The sequence below is a fragment of the Cervus canadensis genome, chromosome 3, assembly GCF_019320065.1.
Source record: "Cervus canadensis isolate Bull #8, Minnesota chromosome 3, ASM1932006v1, whole genome shotgun sequence".
In the NCBI taxonomy this organism is placed as follows: domain Eukaryota; kingdom Metazoa; phylum Chordata; class Mammalia; order Artiodactyla; family Cervidae; genus Cervus; species Cervus canadensis.
Genome location: NC_057388.1, coordinates 113175959 through 113200719, shown reverse-complemented (window position 1 = coordinate 113200719; position 24761 = coordinate 113175959). Strand labels below are relative to the sequence as shown.

Here is a 24761-nt window from a genome sequence, read left to right as displayed (position 1 = left end):
GTGTGTGTGTGTGGTGTGTGTGTGGTGTGTATGTGTGTGTGGTGTGTGTGGGTGTGTCTATGTGTGTGGTGTGGTGTGGGTGTGTATGTGTGTGTGGTGTGTATGTGTGTGTGGTGTGTGTGTGGGTGTGTCTATGTGTGTGGTGTGGTGTGGGTGTGTTGTGTGTGTGGTGTGTGTGTGTGTGGTGTGTGTGGCGTGCAGTGTGTGGTGTGTGTGGTGTGTATGTGTGTGGTGTGGTACAGGTGTGGTGTGTATGTGTGTGGTTTGTGTGTGGTGTTTGTGTGGTGTGTATGTGTGTGTGGCGTGCAGTGTGTGGTGTGTGTGGTGTGTATGTGTGTGGTGTGGTACAGGTGTGGTGTGTATGTGTGTGGTTTGTGTGTGGTGTTTGTGTGGTGTGTATGTGTGTGTGGCGTGCAGTGTGTGGTGTGTGTGGTGTGTATGTGTGTGGTGTGGTACAGGTGTGGTGTGTATGTGTGTGGTTTGTGTGTGGTGTTTGTGTGGTGTGTATGTGTGTGTGGCGTGCAGTGTGTGGTGTGTGTGGTGTGTATGTGTGTGGTGTGGTACAGGTGTGGTGTGTATGTGTGTGGTTTGTGTGTGGTGTTTGTGTGGTGTGTATGTGTGTGTGGCGTGCAGTGTGTGGTGTGTGTGGTGTGTATGTGTGTGGTGTGGTACAGGTGTGGTGTGTATGTGTGTGGTTTGTGTGTGGTGTTTGTGTGGTGTGTATGTGTGTGTGGCGTGCAGTGTGTGGTGTGTGTGGTGTGTATGTGTGTGGTGTGGTACATGTGTGGTGTGTATGTGTGTGGTTTGTGTGTGGTGTTTGTGTGGTGTGTATGTGTGTGTGGCGTGCAGTGTGTGGTGTGTGTGTGTGGGGTATGTGTGTGGTGTGTGTGTGGTGTGTGTGTGTGGTATGTGTGTGTGGTGTGTATGTGGTGTGTGTGGTGTGTGTGGTGTGTGTGTGTGTGGTGTGTGTGGTATTGTGTGTGGTGTGTGTGGTGTGTGTGTGTATTGTGTGTGGTATGTGTGTGTGGTGTGTGGTATGTGTGTGTGTGTGTGTATGGTGTGTGTGGGTGTGTATGTGTGTGTGGTGTGTATGTGTTGTGTGGTTGTGGTGTTGTGTGTGGGTGTATGTGTGTGTGTGTGGTGGTGTGTGTGGTGTGGTTGTGTGTGGTGTGTGTATGTGTGTGGTGTGTGTGGTGTGTGTGTGTGTGGTGTGTGAAGTGTGGTGTTGTGTGTGTGTGGTGTGTGTGTGTGTGTGTGTGGTGTGTATGTGTGTGTGTGTGTGTGTGTGTGGTGTGTGTGTGTGTGGTGTGTGTGTGTGTGTGTGTGTGTGTGTGTGTGGTGTGTGTGTATGTGTGTGGTGTGTGTGTGGTGTGTATGTGTGTGTGGTGTGGTGTGTGTGTGTGTGTGGTGTGTGTATGTGTGTGTGGTGTGGTGTGTGTGTATGTGTGTGTGGTGTGGTGTGTGTGTATGTATGTGTGTCCTGGAGTGGGTACCGCCTGCGATCGCTCCGGATGCTCGGGCGGTCTGGGTGAGCCCGCGGAGCAGGCGCGCCTACAGACGTCCAGCGCGTCCCTGCTCAGCCCGAAGCTCACGACGGGCCTGCGAGCGGGGCGATCACAAGTGCGGATGCACGGGGCGACGCCGTCTGCTCCGATCCCTAACTCATTATTAAGCCGCTCGCTCTTTGCAGACGCTCCCTGCGCCTCCCCCGCTCCGGGCTGCAGCGGCGGCGCAGGCGCCGGGCCGAGCCGAGCGCCGAGCGGGGAGCGAGCGGCCGCGCTCCGGGCCGGGGTCCCGGGGGAGCAGGTGAGCGACCCGCGCCGCGCGGTCCCCAGGCCCCTGGAGGAGACGCCGCCGGGCCGCGCTGCGCCGGCGCCCCGGCCTCCCCTGTTTGTCGATGCCCGTCTTGCCTGTGTTGACATCACCCCTCCCTCCCTTGCCTGGCACCCCTCCTCCCCCACCCCGCCTGCTATCTCCTCTCCTCCCGCCTGCCTGGCATCCCTCGCCCCCCCACGTCTGGCATCTCCCCCCGCCTTCCCTGGCCTGGCATCTCCCTGTCCTCCCCCCTCCCCCCGGCTGGCACCTCCCTTCTTTCCCCTGGCTGGCACCTCCCCTTACCTGGCAGCCGCCTTCTGCCTCTTCCTCCTCCTCTCCTTCTTTCCTGATCACCCCCCACCCCCCACTCCTGACTCTCCCTCCCCTGCTGGGCACCTCCCCCACTCCCTTTCTTGCACCTCTTCTGTGCCTGGCAGACTCCCATCCCTCCCCTGGCATTCTCCCCGCTCCTCACCCCTGCCTGGCATCTTCCCCCCCTCCCCAGTACCTCCCCACTCTCCCCTGTCTTTCCCCTCTTTCCCTTTGCCTGGCACCCTCCTGCCTGCTACCTTCCTCTCTTCCCCCATGTCTGGCACCCACCCCCCCTCCCCATCGCCTGGCACTTCCCCATGCTGCTCCTGACTGGCACCCTCTGCCTCCTCCCCACCCCCTGCCTGGCACCTGCCCTCCTTCCCCAGCCTGACATCTCCCTTCCTGCCCACTGCCTGCCTGGCACCTTCTCTGTCTCCACTTGGCATCCTCCGGCCTGGACACCTGTCCCCCATTCAGATTGTCCCTCTGTTTCCCACCTTCCCGCAGGTCACCTCTTCCCAACCCTGGCCTGGCATCGTCTCCCCTTTTGGCATCGTCCTCATCTCATTGCCTCCCCTTCCTCCTCACCCTTCTGGCCAACACCACCTACACGTGATCCTCAACTGCTCTCAAGCCCCCCGCCCCACCTCCATACTTAGCGAACTGCCCCCTACACCCCACCATCTGCCCGGGTTCTGACCCTTGCTCCCAACTGTCCTGCTCTCGCGTGGGAGTGAAGCCAGGAAAGCTGTGCCCACAGGGAGGGCTCAGTGTGAGCTGGGCGGAGTACAGAGCAGGTCAGCTCTACCTGCTGGCCACCCCCAGGATTCCCTTGGGATGGACCTGAGCTCCAGAAGGCATCCAGCTCCCATCCTGGCTCACGGTCCTCCTCTCCCTTCTGCCAAGTCTCCCGGATTGGCCTCCCTTGCCAGGGCCCGGGCTCTGCCTGCATCCTCTGCTCTCATCCTCCCAGCTCTGCCGGCGGGAGGACCTGGCCTCCGACAGCTTCCTGCTCTCACACTGGTCCTTCCTGAACCACCCAGGCGGGCTGGCTCCCGCCCAGTGCACCTCCTGCCTTCCCCACATGTGGGGCCACCCTGGCGTCTTCCCCCGCCTCCTCGGGCCCACTGTGAGTCTGTTCTGTGCTCAGGGTCGGGGCCGCCCCTCCCACTGCCCTCTTCTTTCAGATCCTCCTCAGAATGGCCCTTGGTGCTGCAGGCACGGTAGGCTCTGGGCGCGGGCACCGAGGGGGCACTGGATGAGTCCCCCGCTGCAGGACCCTGCCACCTATGACCGCAGGCCTTCAGCACCCGCCCGCCGTGGTACAGGTAGGCTCTGCCTCCCCCACCAGCCCCGGAGCGGCTGGGCCTCTGCTCACACTCCACGGCCCCCTCTTGGCACTTCCGCCCCCATCTGGCCCCTGGTGGTGCCTCTTCTCATGCCCTGCAAGGGCCGGAGCCTCTGCCCCGACCCTGCTGCCAGCTCCCCCTACCCACAACCCCCCCGTCTTGCTCGCTGTCCCTCACCTCTTGCTGCCCCTGGGCCCTGCCTCACATGGCCATTGGAGCCAGGCACACGTGAGCCTGAAGCCAAACTTTTGCTTCATGTGAAAATGGTCTGGGGGCTCTAGCTTGTTCCACTTCCTCCTCCTTCCTTCCACCTAGCTTGTGCCCAGACCCCACCAGACACACACCTCTGTGCCCCTCACCTATGTGTGAGTGCTCACATGTGCCCATAACACCCCACAAACACACACACTTTCTGCAGCCAAGGGGAATCTGCTGAGCTCTGGCACAACTTGGGCCCTAAAAACCTACCCCCAGACATGCTAGAGCGCACATCTACAAGCCTTCTGAGCCCCAGGCAGGGCTTTGTTTGGGGCAGGAGGGGTGATGGTGGCGTCCTGTTGTAGGGTGTCTGGTGGCGGCTAGTCCCGTGCTGACACGAGGCAGGCCCCAGGCTCAGGGGTGCTCTCCGGCCCATTGCACGTGAGCTGGATCCTCCTGAGCCTCCTCCCGGCAGCGTGGCAGAGAGGGGAACAGCCTGGCTGGTCCCGGGGTGGTGTCCCCGGTCCAGGAGGAAGTACTGAGGCACCGCATGGGAAGGCTGCCTGCCCCAGAGCCCGGACCATCCATGGGAGGGGGTTGGAGCCCTCCCTGGGGGGTTGGAGCTGGGAGAGTCTGAGCTCTCCCAGCCCAGCCTCACCAGTGGGCATCACCTGGTAACAGATTAGGTGCTGTCGGGGGCCCTGGAGGTGTAAGGGCCGAGTCCCCGCCCTCAGGCCGGCAGTCCAGCAGAGGGAGCAGACTCGGCTGGCCCACAGGAAGTGCCAGAACGGATGATTCAGGCCTCCAGGCTCAGAAGAAGGAGACATCAGGAAAACCTTAAGTAGGGCGATTTGAAGTGGGCTTTGGAGGACAGGGGCCTTCCCTGGTGGCTCAGCTGGTAAAGAATCTGCCTGCAATGTGGGAGACCTGGATTCGATCCCTGGGTTGGGAAAATCTCCTGGAGAAGGGAAAGGCTACCCACTCCAGTATTCTGGCCTGGAGAATTCCATGGGCTGTATAGTCCATGGGGTCACAAAGAGTCGGACACGATTGAGCAACTTTCATTTTGGGAGAACAGGAAGGTGGGGTAGACTGGTGATGCGAGGGTAGGGGGTAGACCAAATAAGAGTGCTAGTCTCAGCTTCTCCTCCCTCAGAAGGGGCAGAGGAACTTGCTTTCCTGACTGGACTGCTCTGAAGTCCAAGGCAGTCCTGTCCCTTCTCTGCCCTGCACCCCTCTGGTAGGCTGTGCCTGGGGTGGTATGGGGCAGGGGGAGCCTGGCTGGCCCAGAGATGGAGCAGCAGTGGGTGACAGAGAGACCATGACTTGGCGCTGGTCACCACGGAAACAGGTGCAGCTCATCAAGTCCCCCAGACAAAGGTTGACCCCCTACCCTGCAACCTAACCACCGCCAAGGTTAAGGGTGAATGTGTTCCTTAGCTTGTGGGGTTGGATTGTAAAGGTGTGAGCTAGTGTACTAAATACATTCTTCCCAGGCAGCTCTGAAGTTCTCAGGCGTCTGAAGGTGGAAGCCAGGTCAAATGTGGGGCTGGTTGATGGGGAGGCAGCTAAGGTTCTCAGGTATCCCAGAGCCAGACCTCCATGTGGTGAATCCTCGTGAATTGCAGCTGCTCTGGGGTGCACTGAGATAACCCCTTAGGGGGTCCCCAGCAGCAGTAGGTGGGTGCCCTGGGCTGTTCCAGGCCTTGCCCAGAGGACCAGAGGAGGTCACCTAGCTGAAGGGGTAGGTGGAGAGGGAGGGGAGGCTTGAGAAGATCCCAGGGGGTCAGGAGGCTCTGGGAGCAGTGAGTGCACCTTAGTGACCCCTGGCCCCTGAGTGGCCCCAGTCATGCAGTGAATCGAGGGTTCAGTCTAAGACTCCTGGGGATCTGGGCACTCTGACCTCTCCACATGATGAAGGTGGTGAGGAATGAGGTGCTATGGAGTTTCTGATGTTATATTTTGGAGTCCTCATTACCACAAAAAAAAAAAATTGGGCTTCCCTTGTGGCTCATCTGGTAAAGAATCGGCCTGCAACGCAGGAGACCTGGGTTCGATCCCTAGGTTGGGAAGATCCCCTGGAGAAGGGAAAGGCTACCCACTGGAGAATTCCATGGTGGTCCATGGGGTCGCAAAGAGTCGGACACGACTGAACGACTTTCACTTCACTACCATAAAACCGGCCTTCATTCCGCGTGTGCAGTTGCAGGCAGGGAGCCGGCTTTGACGCCCGGCGGCCTGGGCACGTGCTGTCATTCGGATGCTGACAGGCCTGTGCCAGCGTCTAGACGGCGCGAGGGGTGGGCAGGCGGGCCGGGCGTGCAGCAGCTGGAGCTGTCTTCACCCCAGACGCCCGCAGTATGATTGCAAGTGAGAGCTGGTTGTCAGTGAGCTGTGAGCGGCAGAGGTAATGAGCTGAGGTGTCACCTGGGGAGGTGTCACAGGGGGACCCAGAGCCACAGACACTCAGGATGAGCACACAGCCCCCTTGATTTGGGCTGGATTCTGAGCCCTCTTGAATCGCTGCGCCAGAGGGTTCAGCTGCTTCTGGGGGACACATGGCCGAGGGTGACTGGGCGGCCATGGCTGTGTGGGACCTGCTGACCCCCAATACCTCACAGGGGCCTGAGGGAGCATAGCTGAGGGAGACTTTGTGGGGGCGGCCATGGCTGTGTGGGACCTGCTGACCCCCAATACCTCACAGGCGCCTGAGGGAGCATAGCTGAGGGAGACTTTGGGGGGGCAGCCATGGCTGTGTGGGACCTGCTGACCCCCAATACCTCACAGGCGCCTGAGGGAGCATAGCTGAGGGAGACTTTGTGGGGGCGGCCATGGCTGTGTGGGACACCCTCAGCCCGTTCTCGATCCTCTTCCTAAGCTGTGAAACCCATTTCTCTTTGACCTGAACTCACTTCCAGGAAATGTGAGAAACCGTCTCAGGAGCCTGTGGCCGTCCGTGCCTTTACTGGAATGTAACAAACTTGGATCATCTCCCGTGTCGGCCTTCTTTCCAGACGGAAGAACGTTCTGGGGCTTGGAGTGAGGAGCAGTACGCTGTGAGGGGCGGGCAGGGGAGGGGAGAGGCAGACAGGAAAGATGTACTCGCCTCGTTCCAAGAGAGCTTGAGGTGGTCTGCAAAGACACACAGAGTGAGGGGCCCGGGGCAGAGGACTGCAGGGCAGGGAGGGGATGCTGCGGCCCAGGGTGAGGTGAGTGGGAGGAGGCCGGGTGTCACAGGGCAGTGTTAAGTGTTACACTTGTAACAGGGCAAGTGTGAGCAGTGACACTTGCCTGTAAGACAAAAACCTAACCATTTGCCCCCAAAGACTGTGATTTCTGGCCCGGAGACCCCAAGAAGTGTCTCCCATGAGGTGACGTGAGGGGAATCCTGTGTGACAGTTTTAGCGACATCCTCAACAATTCCACAGCAGTTTCCTCGGGCGCAGCCGAGGGCTGACAGAACATCGCGTGGCCGTATAAGTACTGCTGACTGTGCTCAATCCAAAGATAAAATTTAGAGCAACTGTAAGAATGCACTGCCTGTTAGTATTTACAACAAAGTTTCCAATGTATGTCAGGCAGCAGGGAAGTTTATTTAAAATCAGGAATCAAGTACAGAGTCACATTCTTGGGGAAGGGGATTATCCTCATAGGAAAATAAAGACCGCCATCAGTTCATCTGCCTGCAATGCAGGAGACCCGGGTTCAATTCCTGGGTCGGGAAGATCCCCTGGAGAAGGAAATGGCACCCCACTCCAGTATTCTTGCCTGGAGAGTCCCATGGACAGAGGAGCCTGGCGGGCTACAGTCCACGGGGTCACAAGAGTTGACACGACTTAGCGCCTAAATCACTACCACCATCAGTACGTGTCCCCGACAGGTGAGCCTGGGTACGGGGAGGGACCAGTCACACACCCTTACCCCCAGATCCTGAACCCTCTGAGGGCTAGACACAGATGCCAGGGATTTAGCAACTATTTGGCAGAGAAGGCTGGATTGCGTCGTTGAAAGCACCGTTTGAGTCTTGACTTAAATACCACTTCTTCAAGAGGCACTCTCTCCCCACCTGAGGTGTAAAGTTCCACCTTCTTATGTCTTAAGCGTACATCCCAAGTCGCTTCAGTCATGTCTGACTCTTTCCAACCCTATGGACTGCAGCCTGCCAGGCTCTTGTTCAGAATAGTGCTGGGAAAAAACAAAAAAAAACTATGTGTTTTTTTATGGTCATGCAGCTTGGGGGATCTTAGTTCTCTGACTAAGGGTTGAACCTGGGCCACAGCAGTGAAAAAGCTCAGAGTCCTAACCACAGGGCAGCCAGGGAATTCTCCTTTTCTTGAACGAATGAGCAGATGAGTAAGGCAGTAGGAGAGAGCAGGTGGCTCTGAGAGCTGATGCTAAAGAAGCCTGAGATCCCTCTGCGCTGTTGACCCCGCCCTCTCTAGACGCCCACAACCCAAGGGTGGGCCTCTCCAGCCTGCCCGCCTTGACCGCGGACACCGGAGCTGCTCTGTGGACCAGGTGTTCTTGGCCCACACTGGGGCCGTCCCTCGCTGATAGAACCTGTTCACCATGATCCAGGAAAGCCATCCCCTCTTCAGTTGTTCTTGTGGTGAGGGAGACTCTTCCTTCCTCTCACCTTGGTCTTGCCCTTGGAGTGACAGAGGATGGACCCCTTTTCTGCTTCCATGACAGGCCTCCTTAGAGATTGAACTCTGCCTTCTGCTTCCGTGACATCTGACCACCTCCAGCCGCTCGTAGGCAATTCTCCCACAGGCCCTGTGTCTGCTCTGGGGAACATCCAGCCCTGGTCTCTTCAGAGAGTCCCTACCTGGGGGCCTGTGCTGGCTGCTCGGACCTTGGCACCCACTGGGAGAGCAGGACGCACAGGCTTCAGGGTCCCCAAACCTTAGAGATTGAACTCTGCCCTGTCCCTGCCCAGGCCGACCTGGGCAGAGGCACTTAGCTCTCAGCCTCTGCTGGTAAGACGCCTGGAAAGGTTCAGTGCGATGCTGCGGACCGAGCTCTCTGCTCAAGGCCCGCACGCCCTGGCTGGCCTCGGCACTCGTCACCGCTGGGTTAAAACGTGATGCTGGGCACTGTGCCTGCTCCAGGTGTTGTCTGCAGACCCCAGGGCCCTGGTGTGGCGACCCATGTCTCCCTAGATTCCAGCCTGCTGTGCTTCCCGCCACTGTTGTGCTGGAGTCGGTGAGAAGCCCCGGGGACTTTCTGCACCCACTCCAGTGAGAAGGGCATATCCAGGCCCGGTTCTGAGAACTCAGGTGCGGTTACCTTGTGAGCCTCCGCCATCTCTCCAGCAGCATCTGGCTGTCCAGCTGGATGAAATGTTTAGGAGGCCTGCCTTCTTGGCCTTTCATGACGTTTTTTAGTTGGAAAAAAAAAAAGTGAGGCGGGAGAGCTCCGGAGAGAGAGCCCTGTGGTCCTCTGTCTGTCCTGGGCTTGGGAACAGATTCCTTCCTGTCTCCGGACTCCGCAGCTGAATCAACAGCGCGGGCCCAGGTGGGTGGGCTTGGAGGAGGCGATGCCAGCACGGGGGAGGCTCCTGCCGGTGGGGGCGGCCCGAGTAGAGGGAGGGAGGCTGAGGTCCCCCCTTCTGCGAATCCCACTCCCCGCTGCTCCCACCGGCAGGAAGCACCATGTGCTTTTGCTTTTTCTTGCCTCAGTTTCCCCTCCGAGCCCCAATTTTATCACCCCTTCCCCTATTGTGGTGGCTCAGATGGTAAAGAACCTGCCTGCAATGCAGGAGACCCGGGTTCAATACCGGGTCGGGGAAGATTCCCGCCCCCCCGGAGAAGGGAATGGCAACTCACTCCAGTATTCTTGCCTGAAGAATCCCATGGACAGAGGAGCCTGGGGGCGGGCTAAGTCCTTGGGGTCCCTAACAGTCGGACATGACTGAACGACTCACGCTTTAGCTTTTTCCTTCACCCCCATTCTACCCAGGCCCGTTCCTTCAGGAGAAAACTCAGTCTTAGAAAATATGCTCCCTGGGGGGTGGACAGCCCTCACTTTCTTTGTAGCACCTGAGGCCCAGCGCTGCAACTTCAGGAAGAGGTAGTCGGGGGAGCAGGCTGGGGTCAGACTAGGGCAGCCAGTGTAGACCGAGGGCTTATTTCGGTTTGCAGACTCTCCCATGGCTTAACTGATTTATCTTCACCACAACACTGTGAATTAAATATGGTCGTCACCACTTTTAAGATGGAAAACTGAGGTACACAGAGGCTAGGGAGCATCCCAGTGGTCAGGGAAGAGTCCCAGCTGGGATCTGTCTACTGCATCCTCAGAAGGGCCATGACCCAAACCTCGGCCCCCAAAGGGCAAAGCAGCCAGCCGTTTATATGTGACCCCTTTCACCCCAGCTCTGAGGCCAGGTTCAAAGGCTAGTTGTCATAGTCTACAAGATCCACCCTACTTCCCATTGATTGCTGGGTCTCTAGGGACATGGGCTTCCCATGTGGTGCTAGTGGTAAAGAATCCACCTGTAAGGCAGGAGACGCCAATTCAGATCCCTGGGTCAGGAAGATCCCCTGGAGGAGGAAATGGCAACCCACTCCATATTGTTGCCTGGAGAATCTCATGGACAGAGGAGCCTGGCAGGCTCATGAGGTCACAGTTCATGGGGTCACAGAGTTGGACATGACTGAGCGTGCACACACATGCATGCCCTAGGGGTGTGAGAGACTCAACCAAGCCCTAAAATAGGGAACAGGGTGTTGTGGATTGCAGAGCTCTCACCCCTTCAGAAAGAGAGCCCCTCAACTCCATCTGTGTTGCCAGATTTCCAGTGTTTTGAGAGATTCCGAGAATCTGGCTTTTTATACGAAAGATTCCCAGTTTTAAGGTTTTTTAAAAGTGTTTGAGACGCACTGTGGGCTGAGTGAAACCTGTCTGGCTCTCCCAGCTTGCAGCATCCACCTCGAGCTTTCCTTACCCTGTCACCTGTCACCTGTCATCTCTTCTAACCTTCAGGCCCTGAACCCTACATTGGTGTTTCTAAGGGGGCTCCAGTCTGAGACACACGGCACGAAGGGTTGCTATCACTTTAGGTGGCCTCCTGTCATCAGTGAATCAGAAACAAAACGCAGAATCTTGTCAAACACTCAAGGACCCTCTCCCAGGCAGAGACGCATCATTCACCAGTTCTCAGGGATGTGCTGCTGATGGGAAGGGCCGGGGCCTTGGAGATGCTCCCTGTCAACTTGTCCATGTTGTAAACCCAAAGCAGGGGATGCTGGGGGAATTCAGGATGCTTGTGACAACCAACGGGGGTGGGGGAGCAGTCAGATGGTGAGCGGAAGAGAACGTTGACCTTGAGATCAGAACATGGGCATTTGAGCCCCTGCCGGCGGTCTGGCGTTGAGTCGATCATTAACCTGTGTTACTCATCTTTAAAATGGGTATACTAATAGAGGCTTCCCTCATAGCTCAGTTGGTAAAGAATCCACCTGCAATGCAGGTGGACCCTGGTTCAATTCCTGAGTCGGGAAGATCTCCTGGAGAAGGGATAGGCTACCCACTCCAGTCTTCTTGGACTTCCCTTATGGCTCAGCTGGTAAAGAATCTGCCTGCAATGTGGGAGACCTGGGTTCGATCCCTGGATTGGGAAGATTCTCTGGAGAAGGGAAAGGGTACCCACTCCAGTATTTTGGCCTGGAGAGTTCCATGGGCTGTATAGTCCATGGGGTCTCAAAGAGTCAGACTCGACTGAGTGACTTTCACTTTCACTTTTCACTAATAGTATACCTATTCACCAATGGCTCAGCAGGTAAAATCTGCTGCAATGCAGGAGACATGAGTTTGATCACTGGGTCAGGAAGATCCTCCAGAGAAGGAAATAGCAACCCACTCCAGTATTCTTGCCTGAAAAATGTCATGGACAGAGGAGCCAGGTGGGCTACAGTCCAGTGGGTCACAAAAGCCAAACTTAATTTCCTGGGATGTTGAAAGAACCAAATTAAATCAGGAATATTGAACCGTTTTATCGGCTGTTAAGCTCCATAAAGATTCATGTGTTCATTTGGAGGCATTTGACAAAGTTTCTCCAAGTAGCTTGAGTATAACACACACAGGTGGCCTGAATGCAGTGTGTTAGTGAATATTTACAACTGGCTCTTGACAGGGAGGGAAGGGGGAGCTGAAATCTGATTTGTATCATCTGCTAATTTCCATGGTATAAATACTCCTACTGGAGCTGATTTTAAACTACCAACATGACACTCCAGCACATCACTGGGTATTACTCTGATTGAGTAAATTTGCTGCCAGCTGAAGGCTAAGCCGAAAGGGTGTAGATCATTTGGAGAGAGGACTTGTCTCGTGTCTTTTTCAGTATGTTCCATAAAGACTTGGATGAAGAGAGAAGGTCCCACTCACTGGATTTATGAATGGTGCTCAACTGGCAAGAGAGGGAAATATATTGGATGAGAGAATTGAGATCCAAAAGCTCTCGAGCTGGGATAACCAGTTAATTCTTACAAGAGGAATATCCTTGAGTCCAAAAAGGCAATTTTACAAGTATGGGATGGGGAGATAGGTTTTGTCACAAAGTAGAAAGGGAGTCAAGTTTTTAATTGACAGGAAATTCGGTACAAGCCCAAAGTGGGGTGGGTGTTTACCAGAGAGTGCTACGTTGTGAACAGTGAGGACTTCCTTCAGTCCTCTGTGACCTAGAGATGATTTTCGCATATGTCCTCTTGTTTCTGTTTTCCTACTCACACTAACTCGATGAGAGAGGGGAGACAATGCTGAACCCATCTTAGAGATGAAGAGACTGAGGCTAGAGAGCTTGGCCCTTTGTCCTCCTGTCAACAGGTGGTGGAATGAAGACTCAGACTCAGGTCTTCCGGCCCCCCAGGTCCTTCCCTGTGTTGTGCTCATAAGCACATCGTTCTTTTTTTTCCCCTTCTTATTGGAGTAGAATTGGTTGATAATATATTGTTAATTTCTGCTGAACAGCAAAGTGATTCAGTTATACATATATACACGTCCTTTTTTTTGGCCTCACACATGGCTTGCTTACTTCTTGGACCAAGGGTTGACCCCGGACCCTTGGCAGTGAGAGCGCAGAATCTTAACCACTAGACCGCCAGGGAACTCCCATCTTTTTCATATACTTTCCTATTATGATTTATCCCAGGATATTGAACGTAGTGCCCTGTGCTATTCAGTAGGACCTTGTTGTTTATATAAGCACACTGTTCTGAGCACCTTGTGTTCCGTGGCTTCGGGCAAACCAGAGGCTGTGAGGCGAGCGGCTGGGGTGGGGGGTGGGGAGGCATGGAGCCCAAGCAACAGGGAGGAGCAGTGTTAAAAGGATAAGTTTGCTAGACCTGCCATGACCAAGTGCCAGACTGGGCGGCGTCGACAATGGAAATGCATTCTCTCACAGTTCTGGAGGCTGGAAGCCCCAGACCTGGGCAGGACTGGTTCCCTCCAAGGGCTGTGAGAGAAGGTTGGGCTCCAGACCTCTCTCCGTGGGGGGTAGGCCACCGCCTTCCACCTGTCTCCTCACGTTGTCTTCTCTGTGTCTGTCTGTCTCTGTTGTGACCTCCCCAGTTTTATAATACCAGCCATATTGGATTAGGGACACCTTCGTGACCCACCTCATTCTAACTTGGTCACCGTCTTAGAGACCCTGTCTCTAAAGATGGCGTTCTGAGGTACTGGGGTTAGGTCTCCAGCAAAGGAACTGGGTGGAGGGAGGGGATGCCATTTACCCATAAGAGGGGACTCTGAGAGCTGCCTTCAGAGGGTGGGGGTGGTTTAGTCGCTCAGTCGTGTCTGACTCTTTGCGACCCCATGGACTGTCCTGCCAGGCTCCTCTGTCCATGGGATTCTCCAGGCAAGAATACTGGAGTGGGTAGCCTTTCCCTGCTCCAAGGGATCCCCCCAACCCAGGGATTGAATCCACATCTCCTGCATTGCAGGCAGATTCTTTACCAACTGAGCCCTCAGGGAAGCCCCTTCAGAAGGTGGCATCCTGTCTTATGAGGAGGGAGATAATGAGTGCTGGGTGGACAGAACCTCCAGGAGGTGACCTGGGTCACACCCACCACAGGAGGAACCAGGGCCCGGAGGGACAGTTTGACTTCCTGCCACCACGGACTCCCTTGGGCCTCTGGGCTGCCAGACACCAGCTCCGCACCTGGCTCTAGATTTCCCCACGTGGGAACACGCAGAGGTGGCGGAAGGCCTCCAGCGGTTCTTTCCCACAGATACGCGGGCAGTCAGTCTCCCTGGCTCAGCGGTACCCACCCAGCCCGTCTTTGGGGAGCTCTGCGCTGCTCAGCCCTGGTGCCCCCGCTGTCTCCTCCAGGGTTTGGGTGCAGCTCCCAGAAACTCACAGATTTCACCATCACCCTGGGGCCTGGCTCAGCTGCTGGCGGCCCCACCACTGCCACAAGTGCCAGCCGCCCCAGCAGGCCACAGTCCCTCCGAGGAGGACGCTCTTGGGGGCGTTTGCTGATCTTTTCTGCAAGGAAGCCTGGAGCTCTGGGGTGGGGCGCACTGGCCCTCTGCTCCTCCCTCCTTGCGTTGCAGCTTTGGCCGTCCGGGGGCAGGAGCTGCCATGCGCTTCTCTGTCTCCTGGGCTGTCCACGCCTTCAGCCCCATCTGTCCATCCCCACTCAGTCCTCAAACTCAGAGTCTTGGGGGGCCGAGGCTGTGTGAGTCAACGGCACCTCGTACAAGATGTCACATAGTGGGGGCTCACTGGACACATGAAGGGGCCAGCAGTGGAGGGGCAGGGGTCGGGGGCTTGGGGGGAGGCCCCACGTGTCCTTCAGATGCCTCCAGCAGCAGCTCCCAAACCTCAGCTTCCCTGGACCCGACAGGCGGCCTTATGGGTTCTTCTTGGGTTTCCTTCCAGTTGATTCACTATTCATGGTGGCTTCTCAATGTCTTCCTTTCCCTCCTTCCCTGCAGCCCCTCCCCTAACCACTTTCTACATGGGCTTCTAATGTAAGACCCACCTTGTGTACTAATGGTCATTCTTCAATCCAAGAAGCTTCCAGTGGTTTGGGTAGAACCCAGACTTCCCTGTGGCTCCTGGGCCACTGTGATTAATTACCTGGCTGACCCCTCATGGCTACCCTCCATGGGACTCCTGATGGCTCACAGCTGAGGGGCTCTGAGGGCCCCTGTCTTCAGCAGTCCCCTAGCTGGGGGGTGGTTGGCAGCAGGACCCAGAGGTAAGGCAGTGGCCAAGCCCACAGGGTCCCGAAGGCTTACTAGCGTCGGAGCTAGTAATAGCAGGCGATTCATTAAGAGTTCACTCTTCATCAGATGCTGTGCTGGTCTGCCCAGGTATACGACCTCATTTTAATCCTCACATCCACCATGAGTTAGGTGAAGGGCTCCATGTCTTGCTGCTGGGGAAAATGAGGCTCAGATTGGTCAAGTGACTTGTACTTATTTATGGTCATGCAGAGGCTGAGCCAGGCATGAACCCAAGACTGTCTGATTCTAGAGTCGTGGTTCTCAACCCTGGGCAGTTTCACTCTCCAGGAACAAAGAACAGTGTCTAGTGGTGGGGAGAGGAGCGTACTGGTAGAATTTATTGGATAGAGGCCAGGGATGCTCCTAACATCATACAATACAGGACAGCCCCCACAGGAAAGCATTGTGTATGTATTAGTCGCTCAGTCATGTCCAACTCTTTGCGACCCCATGGACTGCAGCCCACCAGGCTCCTCTGTCCATGGGATTCTACAGACAAGAATACTGGAGTGAATAGCCATTCCCTTTTCCAGGGGATCTTCCCCACCCAGGGTTCGAACCTGCATTGCCTGCCTTGCAGATGGATTCTTTACCATCTGAGTCACCAGGGAAGCCACAGTAAGGCATTATCCAGTTCCTAAATGTCGATAGTGCCAGAGGTGAGAAACCCCATTCTTGAGTCCAAGCTCAGAGCTATCACACTATGGAGCCTGCAGAGACCTCACCCAGGGCAGCGGGTTCAGGGCCTGGGGGAGGACAGGACCCCAGAAGAGATGAAGCAATGGGCAGGGCAGTAAGGCCCCGTGGTCACAGCTCTGGCCCAGGACAGAGTGGCTTGCCGTGGCCCAGGCAAGTGCCCAGATCCGGGAGAAGGGCATGGGTCAGGGCAGGCCGAGGGACTACCTGGAGGGGATTCACTATACAGGTGGGGGGTGAGGGCACCTGCTGGCCTTGTTACAAAGGTTTGCAGAAACCAGGAGTGATGGCCCAATCAGGTCCAGGCCCTGAGACCACCCACTCTGTCTCCCCCTGCCTGCTCCATGGTGGGGCTTCATGAGCAGCTGTTTGAGCCCTGGAGACCTCCGGGGTGTGCTGTGTGGGGACGTGGAAGGGGCTGAGCCTGGCTTTGACCATGACGTCCTTGATCACGGGCAGGCCTCCCAGACCATTGTCTCTCAATCCCATATACTTTTGCCTGGTTCCCCAAGAAATCTCAGGCCCTCTGCACACAGATAGAGACTTCTGCCTTTTTGTTCGGATCATTTCTCCTACCTTCTTAGACCAGATTGGACCCTCTGAGTTCTCTATACCCATGACCATTGAGTGGTATCAGGAAGGCAGGATGAGGTGGCGCTGGGGCTGCCTACGGCCTGTGGGCAGGTAACCACGTGTTCTCAAAGGAAGCACCTGGGGTGATTCCTGCAGGACAGGGAGCCATCCCAACATAGTAGACCATATGCGTGGGTCCCACCCAGGAGTTCCACGGATACACACGTGTGTGTCCATCTGTCCATCCAGGAGAAGCCCCTGAAGGGCGCGCTGATCCACCCACAGGAGTGAGGAGCCAGGGGCTTGTTCAGAGTTTAACTAGGGTTCATTTTTTTGGCTAAAAGGTAATTCATACACAGGAACCAACGCAACTTCTTCCAACACATTCACATGAATTTTAGACACCTTGATGGCTAGTTTTCTGGAATTTATATTCCCAGTGTTTGAAACATTCTGCTTGAGATTTTGGGAGAGTGCATTTTAAAAGATAATTGAGGGTAATTCAGCTTAAATGTGCAGGCCTCTGGGGATCTTGATTTCCTTCTTTAAAAAACAGGTGTTTGGGGAAGGTGGAGGGGCGTGTGTGTGTGTGTGTGTGTGTGTCCCCAGCAGGAAGGCTCTCCATGAGGGGACATCAGAGAGGCAGATTGAGGTGAAGGAGAGAAGCCAGGGAGGGACCTTGACCTTGACAGACCCGGCCTGCAGTCCCAGCCCTAGAACAGCACAGCGGCTTTGGGCAGGTCACATGCCTTCTTTAGCGCTTCCTTTTCCTCATCTCTAGAATGGGAATCCCAGCCCCCACAGGACAGTTTAGACCTGTCAGTTAGACCAGTTAATGAAAGTGCTTGAGCTGATGTTGTTGCTATTAATCCTGCTAACACCAAGCACCGATTGTAACATCGCCCAGCATTTGGAAACACGCTGGAAATCCTGAGTAGACTTGGAGTGGGTTCTCATTACTCACACCTTTGAGATATTGGGGCTGCCCTGGTGGCTCAGACAGTGAAGAATCTGCCTGCAATGCAGGGGACCCCAGGTTCAATCCCTGGGTTGGGAAGATCCCCTGGAGAAGGGAATAGCTACCTACTCCAGTATTCTTGCTTGCAGAATTCCATGGAGCCTGGCAGGCTACAGTCCATGGGGTCGCAAGAGTCAGACACGACTGAGCGCCTAACACCTGAGATGCTGGGGTCTCTGCCATGTGCCAGATACTTGGGGTTTATCCATACACAAGACATCAAGATCCCATCCTTTGCGAAGCTTACATTCTAGTGGGGGAAAGAGAAGAGAAAGGCTAATGTACTAAATAAGTAGGTGATATAGGATGGACAAAGGTGTTCAGGACTTCGGAAAGAAACCCAGGAGGATGAAAGAAATAAGAATGTGCAAGGGGGAGGGAGATGGGGAAGGGAGGCCTCTAACAGGGTGGACAGAAGTGTCCCATTGAGAGGGGGGACATTCAAACAAGGACTTTAGAGAGGCGAAAATGTTAGCTGGAGGAAGCATTTTCCTGGTAGAGGGAACAGCAGGCTCCAAGCTTCAGGAGTGTCGAGGGCCTGGAGTTGAAGCGGGGGGGGTGGGGGGGTGGGGGTGGGGTGCAGGAGAAGGACACAGAGGGAGCAGGGAGGGGTGATGGGACTGGGTCCTGGGACCCTCAGGACTCAGCCCTCACTGGCAATGAGATGGGGGTGAGTTTGTGGGGACAGAAGTGATGCCATCTGACTCCCTTTCCTAAAGGACCACTCTGGTTGTGTGTTGAGAATAGACTACTGGGGGCCAGGTTGGAAGCCACCTTATTCACTGCTCATGGATTGGAGCAGGCTGGGAGCCATGGAGACGCGAGAAGCACTGGGTTCTGGATGCAGAGCCAACAAGACTTGCCTTCTGATTGGATGTGGGATGGGAGAAAAAGACAGGATTCCAGGATGTGTCCAGTTTGCAGGCCAGAGCAGTGGGAAGCAGGGTAAGGAGGGTGGGTAGCGAGCCATGTTTGAGGTGCGAGAGCAGGAGTTTCGCTGTGGGCAAATGTATTCAAGATCCAGGTGGAACTGACAGTGTGTGAGTAGACACTGGAGTCTAAGGACTGGGGGAGAAAATGGGCTGGAGGAAACCTTGGGGAGCTGTCAACCTAGAGAAGGTATTTACAACTCTGAGACTGGGTGATGGGTGAGATCTCCAAGGAATGATTGTGGAGCAGGGAAGAGGACCACAGTGCGGGGCAGAAGTGCTAGAGCCACGGCCCGGAGTGTGCCAGACAGGGGACAGCAGCTCATATGCAGGGGGATGGCCGGATTGAAGTGGGAGCACAGAGAACTCAGCTGCAGGAACCAGGGGAGCGATTGCTGGGAGGTGGGAGGATTTGGCAGGATCTCTGGAAGTTCTTCAGAAGCTTCTCTTTTTTCGGGGAAGTGAGAAGCAAGGGCATCAGCTGGGAGTAAGGAGGGGAAGGAGGAAAAAGATGTGGAAAACTCACATAGGGGACTGAGAGCGGGGAAGGACCTAATGGTTTAGGGATGGAGCGGGGCAGTGGGCAAGATGAGGCCAGCTAAAGTCCGAGCTCTGAGAATGACAGTGGGACCAGGTCGGGGCAGTGGCGTGTCTTCTCCAGCCACATCAGGTCCTGGAGTGCAGGGGAGAAGTTGATAAAGCTGGTTTAACTCTTAAATAAGAACGCATAAGGTAAAATTTATTTTATGTATTTTTTTTGTTGTTCAGTCACTAAGTCATGTCGGACTCTGCAACCTCATGGACTGCAGCATGCCAGGCAGGTTTCCCTGTCCTTCACCATCTCCTGGAATTTGCTCAATCTCATGTCCATTGAGTCAGTGAAGCCATCCAACAATCTCATCGTCTGTCATCCCCTTCTCCTCCTACCCTCAATCTTTCCCAGCATCAGGGTCTTTTCCAGTGAGTCAGCTCTTTGCATCAGATGGCCAGAGTACTGGAGCTTCAGCATCAGTCCTTCCAATGAATATACAGGGTTGATTTCCTTTAGGATGGACTGGTTGGATCTCCATGCAGTTGAAGGGACTCTTGAGTCTTCTCCAACACCACAGTTGGAAAGCATCAATTCTTAGGCACTCAGCCTTCTTTATGGTCCAACTCTCACATCTGTACATGACTACTGGAAAAACCATAGCGGTATGTTTTACTATAGCTAAAAATAAGAAAGAGTAAGTGTAAGATGGTGCGTTTGTAATGAGGGATGCAGGTCAGAGAAACGGACCAGTGGTTCCAGTGGCATCACAGGCTTTGGAGGTCAGGGAGCTGGACAGGGAGATGGTGGTCAGAGAGTGGGGTGCTTAAGCCTGAGATTGGTGGTGGGGCTGGAATGACAAGGATGCAAGAGGTGAAGCTGGCGTGAGTGACTGAGGGAGGGCAGAGGATTGCTGGAGGAGAGGCGGCTGAGGAACCCAGAGCCCTGACGTGTGGGAGGGACTGTCCATGAGAACCTGGGAAAGCAGCAGGAAGAGGTCAGGGGTGACAGAGGGAATGGCTGTGAGCCAGGAGCTAGGATGCTCCAGAAAAAAAGGCGCCATGGAGGTAAGATGCAAAGCCAGGGGTCTGGAAGCAGCCACAGCAAGGGGCAAGGAGGGTGCCTACCCCACCTGGAGGCTAGTGGCAAGGTGGACTCTGGGAAACCACTGCCCTGCACAGAAAGTTTCAGGGGGAGTGGTTCCTCAGTGGCTTCTGCCACAGAAGGCAAAACAGATGTTCACAGAAATGGCTGAGTGTGTTGGACACTTTCCTATGACAGACCACACAGAGAAGGACTTGGGTTGGGAGATGGCTGTGGAAGAGGGATGCACAGAGCCTTGTGGGGCTGAGGGTGCAGGAGTTGAGGGGAGTCTTGGCCTTTAAATGATGCTGGACACAGTGGGCACATGAAGGGCATTACGGCAGGAAGGCAGCCCCACCCCCCGGCCCAGGGGACACCAGGGCAGAGTGGCACCTTAGCGTTAAGAGGAGAGGGGGCCCTTTCAGACCCTGTGAGCAGGGCTCACCCTTCCCTCCTAAAGGAGTTACAGAGGTCCAGAGACCGGGCCCTGGGTGACTCCCCTGGACATTTTATCTGTACATTCCACTGCCTGCTACCACTTGGGTTAATTTCCCAAAAAGTCCTTTAAGGAAGTATGGATGATTTTTTTTTTTTCTTTTTTTGGTATCAGTTTTCTTGACTCAGGTGATGTCTCCGGCTTCAGAATGCAGTGGTTCGCAGGACTCCCTCCAACCCCCTGGTCAGAGCCCCGTAGCAGAGCTTAGCTTCCTGGGGTGAGGGCTGGGGTGCTAGCCACCAGCACCTTCTCCTGGTGTCAGCTGTGGGACAAACAGGAGAGGAAATCAGAAGCGCCGGATGGGGCCCCTGTCTGCCAAGAAAGAGGTCGGCCGGGGTGACAGCGGGGCAGAGTGCTGGCTGCAGCCCCTTGGGGTGTGAGTGGGTCTCCCCAGGCTGTGCAGAGGTAGGCTCCTACACCCCCACTCCCCAAGAAAGAGGGAGAAGCCCCCTTCTGCTTGGAGCCCTCTTCCTTTGGCCACTGAATCTACCCAGACAGACGGGTCCTGGAAGAAGATGAGTAGGGAGCAAGGATGGCTCTGTGGGACACCTACCTGCCGCTCCCCCACCCTGGCAGAGCTACGCCCTGGGTTGTATCCCCGAGGCTGTGGGAGCCGGCTGGGGCAGTGATAGCACCCCTCGGGGTCCTGGAGAAACACCACCCCACAGACCCACCCATCCTCACAGAATGGGTCCAGGCCAGTGTGACTTGCTTTTTGCTACAGGAAGTGGAAGTGTTAGTTGCTCGGTTATGTCCAACTCTTTGAGACCCCACTAACCATACCCGCCCCCCCCACCCCCCCCAGGCTTCTCTGTCCATGGGATTTCCCAGGCAAGAATACTGGAGTGGGTGGCCATTCCCTTCTCCAGGGGATCTTCCCAACCCAGGGATCGAACCCGCATCTCCTGCATTGCAGGCAGATTCTTTACCTTTCTGAGCCACCAGGGAAGCCTGACCTGATTAATGGTGGCCCTGAGGGGAGTGAAGGAACACACCGTAAATCCCAGATGGGCCCTCCCTCTGAGCCCCAGAGGCCCAGGGAACAGGGAAGTACAGTGACTTGCCCAAGGTCACATGATGGTCTTAGCACCCTACTCTTTTTTTTTTTTTTTCTTCTTTCTATCATATTTGTCTCTCTTGTGTGTGTTTGCAAAACCGACACAGAAAGACAAAGTCCCATGGAGATGGACAGCCCCTTTGGAGAGCAGCAGAGCAGGTCCTGGGCCCAGAAACATCCTCACAGGAGGAGAGAGGCTGCTCTGGCTTCAGAAGGGCTGGGGGGAGTAGCCAGGAGGAGGGGGAGGACTGTGTCTGCCATGCCCCTAGTCTGGTTTGCCAAGGTCCTGCCTGCTGGCTGGAGGAAGCCCCTCACCAGAGGTGGGGCTTAAGGTGCAGACTCCTCTTGGCCCAGCCCTCGGGGACTGGGCCAGGCCCTGAGGTCTGGCCAGGGTTTCCTGGGGGCCTGGGACTTGGGCCGGGCAGGTCGGCAGGATCACAGCTGTCCCTCGGCCCCCCTGGCATGCCCTGGTTTAGTGGCCAGTGGAGAAAGTGGAAGCTGGGTTTAGGGATGGGCCAGAAAAATCAGGGGTCCTCAGCCTGATCCAGTGGTCTCACTTCATTCTCTGTCTCTCTCTCACACACGCACACGCACACACAGTCTGTGGGGGTAATTTCATGGCGCTAAGGAGACCTTCATTGCTGGGGATACGGGACGGGGAAGGCGAAACGCGGTCTCCCCCTCCAGCCTGGCTTCCTTTGTTCCTCCCTTGCCGTCCTCCCTTCCCGATCGGCTTTCCTCCTCTCCTAGCCTCCTTCTTTCCATTCTGCCCCTCCTCCCCGTCCTGCCCCCTCCGCCCCACCCCCAGCCGTGTGCCCGCCGCGGGGACCCACCGCGGAAGGCGGGAGGGTGGGACCCTCCGGCCCAGCCTCGGTGGCCATCCTCCCGCCGGGAAGGAGTTAAAAGTCTCTCGGCTGCATCCCCACCACCACCCCCCAACGCCGCCTTTGAGTCCTGCAGCTAGGCCCTGGGCTGACCTTCACCGCGAGGGAGGCGGCAGTGCGCATGCCCGAGCCGGCTCCCGCCGCTGCCCGGTTCCCCGGGCGGGCGAGGGCGAGGGAGGGCGGCCGCGGGCCGGGCCGTGCCCACCCCCACCCACCCCCAGCGCCGGCCGCCCCCCCCCCCAACCCGCGCTCGGGCGCCGTGGAGTGGGGGAGGCCGCCGAGCCCGTCCCGGCGGCCGCTGCGCATCTCTCCGCGCGCGCGGGGAGAGGCGCTTTGCCATTTGGTGCTGGTGGTGCTTCGGCGAGGGAAGGAGAGATGGGGGGACGGCAGGGGGGACTCCGGCTCCGGGCGGACACGCGCGCGGCCTGCCCGGAGCGCGGCCTGGGCCGATCGGCTGCGTCGAGCCGGGAAGGAGGGCGCCCTGCCCGCTGAAATCGGGGCCCTCCTGCCCTCCCCGGGCAGGAAGCAGGAGCCGGCGGGCGGCGTGGCTCTTACTGAGCGCCCTTCTGGGGCTGAGCCCTGACGATCCTGGCCTTTGTGAGATGGGAGTCCTGACCCTGGGACACCCACACTGGCGCCTCTGCTTTCTGGTCTGAAGGCAGCCCCCACCCCGGGGGTGGGGGCACACTTGGGGTCGCCCCTGTAAAAGCAGTCTGCTGGTGAGGGCCTTGTGAGTGGGCAGAATTGTGATTGAGTTGTGCCTGTGGGTGCAAATTCATGTGACTCCTTGTTCCTCTGGCCTTTGCATCGGTGCTTGCGCCCCGGGGGACACGTATGCACTGTATATCTGCTGTCTCTGTGTGGGTAAGGATGCCTTCCAAAGAGAGGGCTGCGGGGCGAGGCCCTGGGCCTGGGGTGGCCCAGGAAGCTCTGTCGACTTGAGTGACCCTCCCCTGAGTACCACCAGATCCCTTCCTTGCCCTGACCAACTCCTTCAGTCTCGCCCACCACCAAGACCACCCCCTCACAAATGCCAAGTGTGCCCACTGTGCCCATCCACATCCTGTGCTGTCTTTCTTCCCCCTCAAAGGCCTCCCCAAGAGTTGAGAGCTCCGAGCTTTACACAAAGCTAGAGGTGTCTGCCCTTGTCCCCGTCCCCCAGAACCTCCAAAGTGTCCCTGCTAGAAGGACCCACCAGGAGGTGGGGTGCCCTAGGTGACTCACACCTTCAGGTAAGAGGCAGAGGATGAGCTCTGTCCAGTGCCCCACTGAGCTCTGGGTGGTTGCAAGTGTTAGCAGACATTGGTTAGGTCTAGTCCTTGTGTGCAGGCATGGGAGGGACAATGAAGACCAGCCCCAGATTTCATGGGGCTGCAGCCTATTTGGAAAACCCTACATAACACACATGAAACTCAGGGCACGTGAGACATTAGTTAGCAAAGTGCCATTTCATGGCCAGGGTAGATGATAATGGGCATTCACAGACAGAAAGATCTGTGCACGGAAGTGGAACCAAGGAAAGCTTACTGGAGGAGGTGGGGCTCCAGATGGTCTTTAAGGTATGAATGTGATTGGGACAAGTAGAGACGCATTTTCAGGGATTCCAGGCAAAAGAATAGCGGGAGCAGAGGCTTGGAGATGGGAATGAGCGAGGGGTTGTGGAAGTTAGCAGACAGACTGGGGAGATTACCTCCCCAGGTTACCAGCAGCCACCTTCGTGGCCAGTGGCAAACACCCTCCCGTCCCCACCCACCAGGACCCAGTATCTGTGAGTGTGTGTCTAGGGGAAGCCTGGGTAGAGGTGTGGTAGGAAGGGGCTCTCTAGGTCCCTGGTAAGGTAGAGGAGGAGCTGCCTGGACCACATGCCTTCTCTAGTCTTTCAGGGGATCGGCTGCGGGCACTGAAATGGACAGTGACAGCCAGAAGCACATGGGGGCCAAGGAAATCGGGCTGCAGACAAAATGACTCCCTAGGCAGAGCCACTCCCTGGGTTTTTGGTCCCGACCTCTGACGAATTTTTGAACGGTTGAGGGTCAGGACCCCTCTGAGTGTCACGCTGGGTCTTCAGGATCTAACCTCGAATAAAAATTTCCAGCAAATTCCCCAGGGCCCTGCCCCGCCCTCACCAGGGTACGGACAGTACAGCCCCAGGAGGCATAAACTTGACCCTTTCTGGTCCCAAAGCCCCTGGGGCGCTTCCTCCCGGAGGCGGGGAGAGGGGTGTGGCCTCTGGGGTATGGGCGGGGCCAGGGCTCCCAGCCTGGGGAGTCGCAGGGTTTGCCCCTCCTGTTTCCTGTCTCTCCTTCACCCCAGCTCTCTCCGCACCACCCCTTCTGGGGCTCCCTCACGGACCCACCCCTACCCCTGCTTTCTTTGGGGTCCAGAGGCTGGCCCTACCATACCCAGCGCCCGGCTCCTGCGGGTCCCCCGCCCCCACCCCATTCCAAAGCTGTCAGGTCGCGCTGGCCTCCCCCTCCCCACCCATCCGTCCACCCCAGTTCCTTGCCTGCCCCCACGGCTTCCCTTCCCGTTCTCACGAGCCTGGCCCACCTCCCTCTCTCCGAAATTTCCCCTACTGCCCCGACTT

The 24761-nt window shown here is 56.6% G+C and overlaps 2 protein-coding genes across 3 annotated transcripts in view; one reads left to right on the top strand and one right to left on the bottom strand.

Annotated features, from left to right (window-relative positions):
* The first annotated feature begins 1514 nt into the window (after positions 1–1514).
* SMARCD3 (SWI/SNF related, matrix associated, actin dependent regulator of chromatin, subfamily d, member 3) overlaps positions 1515–24761 on the top strand; it is a 33510-nt gene continuing 10263 nt past the window's right edge. Inside the window, exons 1-2 of the mRNA XM_043464170.1 lie at positions 1515–1806; positions 3315–3455. Coding sequence (XP_043320105.1) covers positions 3417–3455 — 39 coding nt within the window. The 5' untranslated portion in view covers positions 1515–1806; positions 3315–3416. The remainder of the gene's footprint in view (positions 1807–3314; positions 3456–24761) is intronic.
* On the bottom strand, positions 19229–24478 carry LOC122438883 (serine/arginine repetitive matrix protein 3-like). Of its 2 annotated transcripts, none has more exons than XR_006268677.1 (2): positions 22124–22261; positions 19229–20495 (listed from the first exon to the last, which is right to left on the bottom strand). XR_006268677.1 is itself a non-coding variant. In XM_043464171.1 (2 exons), exons 1-2 carry the CDS (start codon positions 23234–23236, stop codon positions 20466–20468), a joined length of 999 nt encoding a protein of 332 aa, XP_043320106.1. In that variant the 5' UTR covers positions 23237–24478; the 3' UTR covers positions 19229–20465. The 2 variants fall into 2 exon arrangements, 1 of the variants encoding a protein (XP_043320106.1); XM_043464171.1 differs by lacking the exon at positions 22124–22261 and adding an exon at positions 22268–24478.

Excerpts from the sequence above, each read along its gene's own strand:
- LOC122438883 (XM_043464171.1), bottom strand. The coding sequence starts at position 23,236 with ATGTGGATGGGCACAGTGGGCACACTTGGCATTTGTGAGGGGGTGGTC. Across the intron at positions 20,496-22,267 it reads CCGCCTCCCTCGCGGTGAAG|CTGACACCAGGAGAAGGTGC; the intron begins GTCAGCCCAGGG and ends TTTGTCCCACAG.